Below are 14911 nucleotides of genomic sequence, written 5' to 3' on the forward strand. Positions count from 1 at the left end.
TGTATATATGTGTGTGTGTGTGTGTGTGTGTGTGTGTGTGTGTGTGTGTGTGTGTGTGTGTGTGTGTGTGTGTGTGTGTGTGTGTGTGTGTGTGTGTGTGTGTGTGTGTGTGTGTGTGTGAGTGTGTGTGTGTGTGTGTGTGTGTGTTTTTAAAGAGAGTGTTTGTAAAAGGCTCTGTGTTCGTATCCGCTGTGTCCTTCTCTCTTGGCCTGTCATCCAGGGAAACTGTACCGTCTGTGAGGGGAGGGATGATATGAAGGAGTACTCAAGCATTCTGTCAGCCATGAAGGTCCTGATGTTTACTGACACAGAAAACTGGGAGATCTCCAAACTGCTGGCTGCCATCCTGCATATGGGCAACCTGCGCTTTGAAGGTAAAAATTGTTATTATTAATAATAATTGTCAGCCTCACAAGACGTGACAGACTAGCTAAACAGCACGTTTCTTTTGTGTTGCCCCAACAGCTCGAACTTCAAAGAACTTGGATACCTGTGTAGTGGTTCGCTCACCTGACCTTGCCAAAGCAGCAACTCTGTTAGAGGTGATGTGAACGCATTAGAGAGCTTTGTGATATATTTGTGAGTGATATTTGGATGCTCATTTCCACCTAAAAGTGAAAAAGATTAAAAGACAATTGCAAGCTTATTTATTGTAATTGTGACTATATTTCACAATGCAGCTTGTGACTGTTTCTGATGGTCATACATTTTATATAAATTGGATATCTAATAACTGCAATGTTGTTTATCACAATGTGACTTTTTTCGCATTTGCATTTTTTTTTCTCATAATTGCGACTTTAAGTCACACAATTATGACCTTATATCTCACAGTGTGACTATTTCTTATTATAAACTTTTGGGGGGTTTTGATAAAAGGATATTCAAAGCTGAGACTTTATTTTTTGCTCTTAAATTAATTGAATAGTGAAAAGTGAGTCTCCAATTCCAGAAAGGAGCCAGACCTGAATGCTTAGCGTTTTGACTATTGTTTAACATTAACTAATAGATCACACTGCATTTCAGAGGAATATTTTGCACTAAAGAATTTTGCAGAATAAAGAATGTGTATAAATATGTCCTTGCTCTGCACTAACTCTGTATATGTCTTTTAGCTTTGGTTTAATCCCTTTTTTGCGTCAGTGTAGTGCAGTCTTGAAGCTGCTGTTACTTGAAGGGGCTTGTTTCTGCTGTCTTGTTGAGATTCATCTCTTTCATTAGCTCTTTGGTACCGTGTTATCCGTGCAGTTAAAGGGAGGGGAGTTTGAGATAAATGCAGTCATTAGTGAGCATCAGACTGAGCATCATTCTAATGTTATTATCATAGACACTGGCACAGCGTGGCAAGTCTGTTCTGACTTCCTGCCGGCAGCACTCTGCTGTCGGACTTTCTAATGTCTGTCTCTATGCTTCCACTGTCCAAAGTCTTTGTTCTGTTTTCAGTTTGATTTAAATGGCTGTGACAGTACTGAATTTCAAAACCATTTTCTTTGTTTGCATCTGCCCCCTGGTGGGCAAAGCAGTCATAAGGAAGGTTTGAGATCCAATCCAATACTCTCTTCAATGCATCATATTTAAATTACACTCTTTACTCTTTACACTCTTTACTCTTTATTTAAATTACTCTCTTCAACTAAAAATATCTAGTGGCTTGCAACATTTCTGTTGTATTATAAATAAATTAATGAATTGGACCTTCAGTATAAATATTCAATACTATATTATGTTGGCTCAAATAGAATTAATAGAGTTATAATAATTAGCATCAACAGATTTTATAGCAATACAATATGAATAAGTATGTGCTGAATTTAAAAGGTTTATTTCAGCACTGTAATTAATTACAATAAACTGCAATCAATCAGGTATGATTTTTCTATTTTGGGAGAAACAATTTTATTATTTATATTAGACATTTTATTATTTTTCGAACATTACCTATTTCTACTGTGTATCACAATAATAAATACTCCAATACAGGTGGACCCTCATGATGTCATGACATGTCTGACCACACGTACACTGATCACCAGGGGGGAGAGTGTGTCCACTCCTCTCAGTGTGGACCAGGGAGTGGATGTCCGTAATGCTTTTGTCAAGGTGAGGTTGTTCACAATCCATGAAATGGTCCAGTTTTGATTCTCAATTTGTCATAGAAGTCATCAATATCCACTAAGTGGGCTATTTTTTGTCTCCATCAGGGAATCTATGGGAGGTTGTTTGTGTGGATAGTGGATAAAATCAATGCTGCCATCTTTAGGGTTCCTTCCACAGAAAGCAAGACTATACGTAGGTCTATAGGCCTGCTCGACATTTTCGGCTTTGAGAATTTCACTATTAACAGGTGAGTATTTGTAAACAGAATATTCAAGACCATTTATATTTCAGCATTTTCTGGACAAACAAGTACTAATCCTTGTTCATTCCTGCTGTAGTTTTGAGCAACTGTGCATCAACTTTGCAAATGAGAACCTGCAGCAATTCTTCGTTCGCCACGTTTTCAAAATCGAACAGGAGGAGTACAACCTGGAGGACATCAACTGGCAGCACATCGAATTCACAGACAACCAGGATGCTTTGGACATGATTGCCATGAAACCTATGAATATCATTTCCCTTATTGATGAGGAGAGCAAGTTCCCAAAGGTAAAGTTTGAGTTTTTTGAAAATTGGATTGTAATGTCAGTAGAGCACTGCAGAACATTACTTGTTCACTTTTGAGTATCTATCTTCATTTTGTATTCATCAGTTTAATGGAGGAGATCTAGCCATGTTGCATGTCCATGACTTGCTGTTGTGTTTCTTAGGGAACAGATGCTACCATGCTGAACAAGCTAAACTCCCAGCACAAACTTAATTCCAACTACATCCCCCCTAAGCACAGACACGAGACCCAGTTTGGCATTCAGCACTTTGCTGGAGTGGTGCACTATGAAACTAAAGGTACACATTACTGAATTATGCAATCTCTTAAAGGGTTAGTTCACGCAAAAATTAAATTTATGTCATTAATTACTCACCTTCATGTTGTTCCAAACCTGTAAGACCTCCAAATAAAGATATTTTTGATGAAATACGTGAGATTTCTGACCCCCCATAGACTGCAATGTTACTGCCACTTTTAGAGAGCTCTCTGATTTCATCAAAAATATCTTCATTTGTGTTCTGAAGATGAACGAAGGTCTTATGGGTTTGGAACGACATGAGGGTGAGTAATTAATGACAGAAATAAAATTTTTGGGTGAACTAACCATTTAAACACTTTACTTACAGATTTGAGACTAGCTTCACAGATAAAACTATACATTTATAATTATTTAAAAAATTATGTATAATTATAAATATAGAAATAAATTATGGACTTTTTTTTTCTTCAAAAACATTAAATAATCTTACCGACCCCAAACTTTTGAACAGTAGTATAAATAATTGTATATAATATACCGGTAATTTTTTGCTCATTTAAGTTAACATGATCCCCTTTTGGTTCATTGTTCAGGTTTCCTGGAGAAAAACCGAGACAGCCTCCACAGTGACATCATCCAACTTGTGCACTCATCCAAAAACAAGTTCATCAAGCAGATCTTCCAAGCTGATGTTGCTATGGTGATGCCCTTTTCCAATACTAAATCCATATTTGCTCAGCATTAAAATGCTCACGACATGCCAGCGAGGCCGCACATCTCTGAGGGCCAAATGCTGGCCATGCAGGTTTATGTGAGGGTTGCATATTAAAAGCCAAGGCATGTGCTAGCATAATTGCCCTTGGGAAAAAAACACTGTGAATAAAAGAAGTGACTCCTACAAATGAGTGAACTTTAGATTAAGGCTTTAACGTGACTCTATGTGACAGTGTCAGCACAGTCTGACTAACTCTGCTGCTGTAACTCACTCTCTCTGTGATGATGTCAGCCCTAATCTTTCCTGGCTGATTCTCAGCAGACTTGGCTAACAGCAGTCAATTCTCTCTCTCTCTCTCTCTCTCTCTCTCTCTCTCTCTCTCTCTCTCTCTCTCTCTCTCTCTCTCTCTCCCTCCCTCTCTCTGCTTTCCTCCATCTGTCTCTCAATCTTTTACCTTATTTTTGGCCTCAGTTTCTATGTGGTTATTTGGAGCCCACTGCATCCCTTCAAAAGGTAATCAATGGCGTGGTTTGTGTCCCTCTCAGACTCCTATTAAACTACATTTTCTCAATAGTCCCTTGCGAAACCCATTCCTGTGTTTTTTTCTTCTTTGAAAATGGTTTCTGTTGAAGCTGTCTGTAAGGGCGCGCTGACAGAATAATTTAATAGCTCTTACAGAGGCATTATTCTCCAAATGAATTGAGTAAAAAGCCAGTCATCACAGAGAGATTCTGTTTCAAGTTAGATGCAGCTTGTTCTCATTGGTGTTTTTCAGCATTATTTTGAGGTTTTTGGGGGGGGTTTTGGCAAGAGAAATTCCATTTACTCATTTTCCTGGCGCTGGGCGAAGATTGAAAAAGAGGGAAACTACTAGATTACTTTTTTTCTTCACAATGCCTTCTTAAAGCATTTGCTTGTAAAGCATCGGGAATAACAGCAAGAGAAAGGGTAGATAGAGGATACAAGCAACCAATGAAGATCCAGAAGAAACGTGATGAGCGAGGGAGAAAGTATGAAAGAATGACATTTATTAGAGGCAGGAAAGAAAGGAGAAATGATTGGACCAAAAAAGAGCCACACAGAAAGGTGAATTAGTGTCTTCGTGATGTGCAAAGTATGGGTATTTGTTGTAGTTTTGTGTGAAGTGAGTATTCATGTGTTTGTGGCAGTAAAGGTCCTCTTAATTTTCTGTGAAGTTAACGGGAGAATTTCTGTGTTTTCAGGGAATGGAGACAAGGAAGCGCTCCCCGACTCTAAGCAGTCAGTTTAAGCGCTCGCTCGAGCTGCTCATGAGGACGCTGAGCGTGTGTCAGCCTTTCTTTGTACGCTGTATCAAACCAAATGAGCTCAAAAAGCCCATGGTGAGTCGATTCATATTTCTGTGAGAAATTAATAGATTAGTAGACTTTAAAAACAGTCATTAAGAATAATGATGACGTGAAGGCCTATGGCCAGGTTCAAGTCTGTTAACAGATGTTTCAATTGCCATATTAGTAGCCTATATCTCACATCCATTAATCATGTAAATGTGTTTTTATGCCTTACAAACTAAAACATTTGGCTTTCTATAATGTATGAAATATTGATGTTGTGAATTCTGCTGAACTTCTAGTATTCTAGTATTTAGTTTCTAGTATTGTCATGCCATTATTATGCAGCTGTATAATTTCCAGATTTTAGAACTTTAAACATTTATTTATTTGTATTTTTTTTATTTATTTTATTTATTTACAACCACCCTACTCCCTACAAGTGGTTTGGTTTAGATTTTATTTTTATTAATGGATTTATATATTCTTGTTTTAAGCATAAAGCTAGTTCGATTTTGTTAGGTTTATAACAAACGAAAATGCCAATTTGGGTAAAAAATAAATGCTACACTTTATTTTACAGTATCTGTACTTACAGTGTACTTACCCAAGAAAGTACTGGTAATATACGGTAACTACATGGGTTAAGGTTAGGTTTATGGGTAGTTATAGGGTTAGTACTTTGTTGTAACCCAGTTATTGTAATTGCTATAATAAGTACATAGTATATACATGTGGAACAGGACTGTAAAATAAAATGCAACGCTTATATATGTTAAGATAAAAAAGATATATTGGGTAAATAGAATTTCTAATCCTGATTTTGCTTATCAGAAAAAAATTGAGCCCTGAATACCAGCCCTCGTTCTCTCCTCTGCAGATGTTTGATAGTGGACTATGTGTCAGGCAGTTACGCTACTCCGGGATGATGGAGACTATCCGCATACGTAGAGCTGGATATCCCATACGCTACACGTTCGCTGAGTTTGTGGACCGTTATCGGGTCCTTATGCCTGGGGTCAAACCAGCCTTCAAACAGGCGAGTCTAAAGCGTTACTGTTAATGCAGTCAACAGATGTGACTTGCAGGTCTGGAGTATTTTGTATGCTTGACAGTTCTTTAAAAAGCTTTTGTTTTTTACAGTCTGTTAGAATTGCCTTCTGTTGGTATTGTTTGACAAGTGCTGACAATGTGCTATAAGGAGGTTGCTTTGAATCTCTGTCCTCTTACAGGAAGACCTGCGAGGGACCTCTCAACGCATTGTTGTGTCAGTTCTGCAGAAAGATGATGACTGGCAGATGGGAAAGACAAAAATCTTTCTGAAGGTTTGCCACAAATAAGCAAAACATTTTTTGAAGATTTTGCTATGTTTTTTTTAATTATGACAAATGCTATACTTGGTCTATATTTGTTGTAGGATCATCATGACATGCAGCTGGAAATTGAAAGAGATAATACCATTACTGACAAAGTCATTTTCATCCAGAAGGCCGTGAGAGGTGTGAAAGCGAGGTACGAGAAAAAGCAAGAGTGAAGAAGAGCAGACCCAAAATACAAATAAAGTCTGATATGCATCTGTCTGTTTTTTTTTACCAGAACTAACTTCCTAAAGACTAGAAGGGCTGTGACATTAATCCAGCGAATATGGAGAGGCTACATCTCCAGAAAGCACTATGCTGTGGTGAGTTAGTGAAAACTAAGCATACAGAATCTGTTTGGAGGTTTTTGTCTGATTGTAATTATGCCTTCTTTTCAGATGCGTGTAGGTTTCTTGCGGCTTCAGGCCTTGTACAGGTCCCGGAAGCTGTACCTTGCGTATCAAGCGGCCAGGACACGCATCACTCTGCTCCAGGCCTGGTGCCGTGGATTCCTGGTGCGCCGGACTTTCTCCGAGCGCTTCCATGCGGTCCTGATCATCCAGGCTTATGCACGAGGAATGATAGCTCGAAGACTGTGCAAGCATCTCAAACTGGAGGTAAATGTGTTGTAAATCTGTATCTATCATCTGTCTGTCTGTATATCTATCTATCACTTGTCTATCTATCTATCTATCTATCTATCTATCTATCTATCTATCTATCTATCTATCTATCTGTCTCTCTGTCTATCTATCTATCATCTGTATGTCTGTCTATCTATCTATCATCTGTCTGTCTGTCTGTCTGTCTGTCTGTCTGTCTGTCTGTCTGTCTGTCTGTCTGTCTGTCTGTCTGTCCGTCTGTCTGTCTATCTATCTGTCTATCTATCACTTGTCTATCTATCTATCAATCACCTTTCTGTCTATCTATCTATCTATCTATCTATCTATCTATCTATCTATCTATCTATCATCTGTCTATCTATCTATCTATCTATCTATCTATCTATCTATCTATCTATCTATCTATCTATCACTTGTCTATCTATCTATCTATCTATCTATCTATCTATCAATCACCTTTCTGTCTGTCTATCTATCTATCATCTATCTGTCTGTCTTTCTGTCTTTTTTTCTGTTGCTCTATCTGTCTGTCTATCATCATCTGTCTGTCTTTCTGTTGATCCATCTATCTATCTATCTATCTATCTATCTATCTATCTATCTATCTATCTATCTATCTATCTATCTATCATCTGTCTGTCTTTTTTCTGTTGCTCCATCTATCTATCTATCTATCTATCTATCTATCTATCTATCTATCTATCTATCTATCTATCTATCTATCTATCTATCTATCTATCACTTGTCTACCTATCTATCTAATCTGTCTGTCTTTTTGCTGTTGCTCTATCTATCTATCATCTGTCTGTCTTTTTTTCTCTTGATCTATCTATCTATCGTCTGTCTGTCTTTCTTTTTTTCTGCTGCTCCATCTATCTATCTATCTATCTATCTATCTATCTATCTATCTATCTATCTATCTATCTATCTATCTATCTATCTATCCATCTATCACTTGTTCACACTCTCTCCGTTTAGAGGGAGCGTCGGTTAGAAGCCGAGCAGCAGCGTCTGGCTGAAGAGGAGCGTCTGAAGAACCAGATGACGGCACGCAGGGCTCGGGCAGAGGCAGCGAGGAAGCACCAGGAGCGTCTGGCCCAGCTCGACCGAGAGCAGGAGGAGAGAGAGCAGGCGGAGCGGAATGAGACACGGAGGAAAAAGGAGCTTCTGGAGCAGATGGAGAGAGAAAAACTGGAACCAGTCAACGACTCGGAAATGGTGGACAAGATGTTTGGGTTCCTGGGCAATGCCAACTCCCTTCCCAACCTTGAGGGTGAAGCACCAGAAGGGTTTGAGGTACGGAACTTTGTAACTATTGATCTCTATAAGGAATAACTTAACTTGCCTGGATTTCATGTTTTCTTTATTTGCTTTTGTTTGGATGCAACAGGATCTAGAGAATGCTCCGAGACAGTTTGAGGAAGTCATAAATGAGACTCTTCCTCTTCCTGATGATGAAGAGGAAGACCTATCAGAGTATAAGTTTGCAAAGTTTGCTGCAACCTACTTCCAAGGAAATGCCACACACGTGTATACACGGCGGCCTCTGAAACAACCTCTGCTGTTTCATGAGGATGAAGGAGATCAGCTAGTAAGCTTTTTTTTTTTATTATTTATAGCTGCATTCCGTAACTTTTTTGGGTTAAAAATTATCCAAAATAATTTTTTGAGCAAGTACATAACCAGCCAGTGGTCAAAACTATCCACTTGCCTTTGATCCATTCAAAACGGTAAGCTTGTAATAATGTTTTTAATTCCAGTGGTACTGGTGGATTTCCGTGGGAAATTCAAGCATGTCTTTGCGTCATTACGTCACATCTGTACACATAAAGGAGTCACGGCTAGTAGGCTATATTGCGTGTGAGGATGTTGGAGTTGGAGATTTATAGCCTTTTCTCACAGCACTTGATATAATTAAACTTATCAATTTGATGGCGGATCCAGAAAGGTTCAAACGACAATCACCAGTGACATGATTCACCCGTTGTAAAATGCAAAAGACTTCGGACTTCGGAATGGCTACAGAAAAAAAGAGACTGCAACCGGGCCCATGCGAAAACAAGGATAAATAGTCACGCAATGCTGATGTTGTTAACATTAACGATTTGAGAACAAAGTATAATTTGCACGGTTTGACGTGATATGAGAAGCGATCGTAAGATTTAATCAGCGCGATTTACTGCAATGCTTTTATTGGCTTAGTTGGTCAGAGCGAAAGTGGATGTTACTTACTTGTTCAGATGATATTTTCCGGTGAAAATTCTTATGTTGGTCATACTTCCAAAAAGTAGAATCTGTGATTCCGAATGACAGTATCCACACCGGCACATTCTCCTCAAAACATTGGATTCATCCACACTGTGCCATGCCGAGGCACAACCCACGTAAAGTTGATAATTCCGCGAATAACTGCAATTACAGATTTCGAACAGAGATGTCGACAAAAGAGGAAAAACTACGTGCAGCTTTAAAGTTATTATTTATAATAATAATGTAGATTATTAGATGTCAGTGCCTTTGCTTACAGGTTTACTATATCATATTTAAGCTGTGTAGCCATATAAAATTAGGGTTATTTTGTGTCTTTAGGCTGCTCTAGCTGTGTGGATCACTGTGTTGAGGTTTATGGGAGATCTCCCTGAACCCAAATACCATATCAGCATTAGTGACGGCACTGAGAAGATTCCAGTTATGACTAAAATCTATGAGACGTTGGGGAAGAGGACCTACAAAAGGGAGCTGCAGGCCCTGCTGGTGGATGAGGAGGTGAGACAAGTCAGGTGGTGGGTGCAGTGAAAATAAAAATCATCAATATTAATTATTTTTATATAAAAAATATTATTTTATATTAAGTTGTATAAAAGGTATTATGAACATGAATTAATAATGAACAAAAGTTTATTTATAAATTAACATTAACCTAGACTAGTACAAACTAAAAAAGCATTGTTCTCCGTTAGTTAATGACATCCAAGACATATTAATGTAATGTAATGACATGATAATGTAAAGCCTTGCTGTAAAGTGTTACCAATGTGATGTATGAAAGTTGTCTTCATTGTTCCCAGAGTTCCACTACTGACATCCAGAAGAGGAACAGTGTACGGCATAAGCTGGTGTCCCTCACATTAAAGAAGAAAACAAAGATCACAGAGGAGGTCTATAGCAAAGAATCCATTACATTTACTATATGTACTATAGTTGAAGTAATTTCTGTGTCTCTAGTGGCACCAAACGCTAACGCATTATAAAAAATGTTTTCAAACACTACCCCTGTCTGCCAGTCGAATAAATAGTCCTGACCCCATATGGTATTAGTTGAAACGCTGTTGTTTGCCTGGTTGGAATCAACCTAAGAATGGTTTACTTAGAGTTGTCTCTCCATACATTATCATTTAAAACTCTAGGGTCGGTAAGATTTTCTTATATATATATATTTGAAAGTTTTTTTTTATGCTCTTCAAGGCTACATTTAAAAAATAATACGTCATATTGTAAAATATTATTACAATTCAAAATATTCAATTCAAATTTATTTGTATAGCGATTTTCACAATACATATTGTTTGAAAGCAGCTTTACAGAAAGTGCATTTCAGAAGTGTACAAAGAAAAATACAGTTAGTTAATCATGTATTAATTTAGGGCATGACATATCGCCGGCGTTGAGTCGTCTCTTCACAGGCGTCGAGTCGTCTCTTCACAGGCGCTTAGTCATCTCATCGCAGGTGTTGGGGCATCTGAAGTCTCCGTGAGAGGCTGGATACAAACTGGAGTTGACGAACGCCATTTACCTCGGGACTTGCGTCCCGAGATAACAGCAGAAAAGCAAATTGGAAATAATTAGCATAGCTGCTGTTCATAATATTAATGCATTCGATCTGATTCAACAGTGGTATAAAAGGTAAGCATTATGTGAATGCTTGGCTAAAGAGATGCGTCTTTAATCTAGTTTTAAACTGGGACAGCGTTCTTTAAGATCACTAAATTCGAGGCTTCTGGTCATTCCTAGGATATCTAAGTCCACTAAAGGAGGGAGGGCGTTCTCGCATTTAGCTCAGACTCAGACTCTGAGCCTCGAACAATATCAGGAAGGCTATTCCAGAGTTTAGGAGCTAAATGCGAGAACGCCCTCCCTCCTTTAGTGGACTTAGATATCCTAGGAATGACCAGAAGCCTCGAATTTAGTGATCTTAAAGAACGCGATGGATTGTAGGGCGATAGAAGGTCCATTGAATACACAGAAGCTAGACCATTTAGGGCTTTATAGGTCAGTAGTAGTACTTTGTAATTGATATGCTTTTATATGCTTTTTCTATTCTTATATATTTTAAATAGTAATTCATTTCTGTGATGTTAAAGCTGAATTTTCAGCATCATTACTCCAGTCTTCAGTGTCACATGATCCTTCGAAAACCATTCTAATATGCTGATTTACTGCTCAAGATAATTTCATATTATTCACAATGTTGGAAACAGTTGTGCTTTTAATATTTTTTTGTGGAAACTGTGTTAAAAAAAATTCTTTGAAAATCAGTTATTTGAAATAGAAATCTTTTGTAACATTAAAGATGTCTTTACTGTTTTGCTGGGTTACTGTTTATGCCTGCAGAATATAAGTAAACGGTAGTGTATTAAAGTGTATTCCTGCCTCTGTTAGGTGACCAGACGGCTTACAGACACAGATTACAGTCTACAGGGAAACAGCATGCTGGAAGACCGTCCCACCTCCAATTTAGAGAAGCTCCACTTTATCATTGGCAATGGCATTTTACGCCCTGCTCTCAGGTCATTACGTGACACATGCATTTGTTGATGTGCTTGTGACTGTTGAACATACATTGTATCTGAATTGGACTGCATCTGGGTTTGTTTCCTCTCTCAGAGATGAGATCTACTGTCAGATCTGTAAACAGCTGAGCCAGAACACATCCAAAAGCAGCCATGCACGCGGCTGGATCCTGCTGTCCCTCTGTGTGGGCTGCTTTGCTCCTTCAGAAAAATTTGTCAAAGTAAAAGAAAAAAATATATTTTTGCATTCGTCAGCAGGAAATAAGATCTGCTACATTTTTAATTATCCTAATGATCCTGAAACAAAAAAATGCATAACTCTTCATCCCATTTCATGTGTCTTTATCTGTATTTTCTTTAGTATCTGCGGACATTCATTACCAGTGGGCCGCCTGGTTATGCACCTTATTGTGAGGAGAGACTGAGAAGAACGTTTGTGAATAAAACAAGGACTCAGCCTCCTTCTTGGCTTGAGCTGCAGGTATTTTAGGACCCACAAAAGCCATTAGAGATCGCTTTGGGAAAATTAATCGGGAAAAAAATGAGTAATTTGACTGGATTTCTTTCTCTTTCCTACTCCAGGCCACTAAATCTAAGAAACCCATCATGTTACCAGTAACCTTCATGGACAGCACCACTAAGACCCTGCTGACTGACTCCGCCACCACAGCTGAAGAGCTCTGCAATGCTCTGTCTGACAAAATCGGCCTGAAGGATCGCTTTGGCTTCTCCTTATACATTGCTCTTTTTGATAAGGTATATTAATGCACAGCCGTTACTCCAATCTTCAGTGTCACATTATCCTTCAGAAATCATTCTAACATACTGATATGGCTCTCAAGAAACATTTAGAAAATAGAAAGTTCAAAAGTAACATTTTAAATGTGTTTACTGTCACTAATTTAATGCATCCCTCCTGCTTAAGAAGGATGCATTCAAAAACCAACAAAAAAACGTACTGACCCCAAACTTTTGAATGTGTCCTCATATTCTTATTTATTTGGTCATCCTCCTCAGGTTTCATCCCTGGGCAGTGGGAAGGATCATGTGATGGATGCCGTGTCACAGTGTGAGCAGTACGCTAAAGAGCAGGGTGCTCAGGAGCGCAACGCCCCCTGGAGGTTATTCTTCAGGAAGGAAATCTTCACGCCCTGGCACAACCCTGCCGAGGACAGCGTGGCCACTAACCTCATATACCAGCAAATCGTGCGCGGGGTCAAATTCGGAGAGTACCGCTGTGATAGGGTCAGAGCTGTTGTGTGCATAATTCACATTGCCTTATGTAAGTTAAATTACTTGCATTAACCAAGCGTATGCATGTGCACTGTCATCTTAGGAGGAGGACCTGGCCGAGCTAGCCTCTCAGCAGTACTATGTGGACTATGGGTCAGATGTTCTACCAGACCGTCTTCTGAGTCTTATTCCATCCTACATCCCGGACCGCGAAATTACTCCCTCCAAGACAGTGGAGAAATGGTCTCAAATGATCATAGCAACTCTCATAAAGGTATACATGTATAGTTTCAACACTTATATTTTTTGTTGGGTTAATTGTTTTGTACATCATTTTATTATGTTATATTATATTAAAATAATTATATTATATTTAGTGCTGTCAAAAATTAACAAATTAATTGCAAATTTTTCTGTAACTAATCGCAATTATTCACACTTGGCTAACAACATATGTTTTTAATATATTTTTACATTGTAATAATTTTATATTTAAACTCCCAATTAATGTAGAAACAACATAAAGACAGTAGTCTATATTTTAAATATTTGTTTAATGGCGTCTGATGATAATGATTTCATAGTCAATATTAACCGTTAATTATTGGCACTCATCATTACAGTATGATGGCATTTTGGCATAATTTTGTATGTTTTTGTCCTTTCAAGTGATGTCTGAAGTGGCTTTCTTTGCGCATAAGTCGCATGTGTGTCACAGACAGGAAATTCACAGACTCACGCGCCAATAAAAAACGCGTTCTCTTTGGTGTCTTATCGTGTCTGAATGGTTTAAAAGCATTTGTTTGAATAAGAGCGTGATCATATAATGTAACGCTAGCCAAAGTATGATGGGGAAAAAAGGATGCTGCGTTAATTGCATTAAATATTTTTAAAGTGTTAAATTGGAAAAGAATTTACCACATGTGTTAACTCATTCATTTTGACAGCAATAATTATATTATATTATGCAGTTTCTACTACTAGCATTTAATCAGTTATCTATTCATAGTATAAGTATACAAATAAGTATAATCAAACATATTGTGGCATGATTGAAATAATGAATATAATTGAAAAAAATGATATTTTGAAGTTAGAGTTAATAACAATAAATACTTTTGGTTTTAGTTTTCATGGTTGTAATAGCATACTTAGAATTAGGAATAACATTTTAAAAATTAGCCAAAGAAAAAACAAGTAATCTGGGTTGATAATCTGAATATTTGGTGGTTCTCCGATGTCTTTGGTGGTTAAAGCCCTAGTATTTCGTGCTTGACGTGGAAAAATACTCATTTTTCTTTTTTAAAACACAAAATTAAAAATCCTAACATACACAATTGTCACCACTTCCTGAGAATGGTATCACAATTACATGATAGAAAAGTATAGATAACTAAACACATCTATTATTAACCTTTTCATTATAAGGAAACTTACAGAACTCCACTGTCACAGCACATATCTGTGATATCCCAAGTCTTTATTACTGTGTCAGGCTGTGTCTGACTCCCCTCGCGGTACGTTCTCAAGGTCGGCAGTCTCATTATCTTACAGCAGTACCTTCATTTCTACCCAGCACTAATATAATCTCATTAACTCTCTGATCTGAAGTGTGTGCATGGACGACCTTCAGACTGCTGTCTGCCGTAATCACAGGACCCTGAATATTTTAGACATTTCTTTCAACCTCACTTAGTAGTCACTGTCTTGTTATGGATTTGTAGGTTAGGTCAGCACTGTCGTCTGTGTGCTAGCTCGTAGCGGTTGATGGGACTGAGCAGGTTGAGATTTGATTGACCATTCTTGTGAGACCATTAATCACATGTCTCTTCTCTCAAGGTTGAAGGACGTTTTAATTACCCTTCTGCCTCTCATAGGCTAAAGTGATGGACATGAATGTTTAATAATGCTGGGGAACAATTTTATGGATCGTCCTAGCTGTGTAGTAATGCATGAGTTTGTTACATTTTCTGCTT

The 14911-nt window shown here is 38.0% G+C and overlaps 1 protein-coding gene across 2 annotated transcripts in view; it reads left to right on the top strand.

Moving 5' to 3' along the window:
- The window catches only part of myo7ab (myosin VIIAb), a 42000-nt gene that overhangs the window by 12019 nt on the left and 15070 nt on the right, over nt 1–14911 (top strand). The window contains exons 9-32 of one of the 2 annotated variants that reach the window (XM_077233059.1): nt 221–374; nt 466–542; nt 1981–2100; nt 2202–2344; nt 2436–2646; nt 2808–2943; nt 3500–3606; nt 4093–4134; nt 4845–4982; nt 5812–5970; nt 6164–6256; nt 6349–6443; nt 6528–6612; nt 6688–6906; nt 7891–8208; nt 8303–8503; nt 9502–9678; nt 9981–10070; nt 11572–11699; nt 11797–11923; nt 12064–12183; nt 12285–12458; nt 12720–12947; nt 13039–13209. In XM_077233059.1, coding sequence (XP_077089174.1) covers nt 221–374; nt 466–542; nt 1981–2100; nt 2202–2344; nt 2436–2646; nt 2808–2943; nt 3500–3606; nt 4093–4134; nt 4845–4982; nt 5812–5970; nt 6164–6256; nt 6349–6443; nt 6528–6612; nt 6688–6906; nt 7891–8208; nt 8303–8503; nt 9502–9678; nt 9981–10070; nt 11572–11699; nt 11797–11923; nt 12064–12183; nt 12285–12458; nt 12720–12947; nt 13039–13209 — 3513 coding nt within the window. The remainder of the gene's footprint in view (nt 1–220; nt 375–465; nt 543–1980; nt 2101–2201; nt 2345–2435; nt 2647–2807; nt 2944–3499; nt 3607–4092; nt 4135–4844; nt 4983–5811; nt 5971–6163; nt 6257–6348; nt 6444–6527; nt 6613–6687; nt 6907–7890; nt 8209–8302; nt 8504–9501; nt 9679–9980; nt 10071–11571; nt 11700–11796; nt 11924–12063; nt 12184–12284; nt 12459–12719; nt 12948–13038; nt 13210–14911) is intronic. The other variant, XM_077233058.1, reaches the window with a different exon arrangement.

Source organism: Siphateles boraxobius, unplaced genomic scaffold (genome assembly GCF_051911475.1).
Source record: "Siphateles boraxobius isolate OS27281-9 unplaced genomic scaffold, OSU_SipBor_1 18, whole genome shotgun sequence".
NCBI lineage: Eukaryota > Metazoa > Chordata > Actinopteri > Cypriniformes > Leuciscidae > Siphateles > Siphateles boraxobius.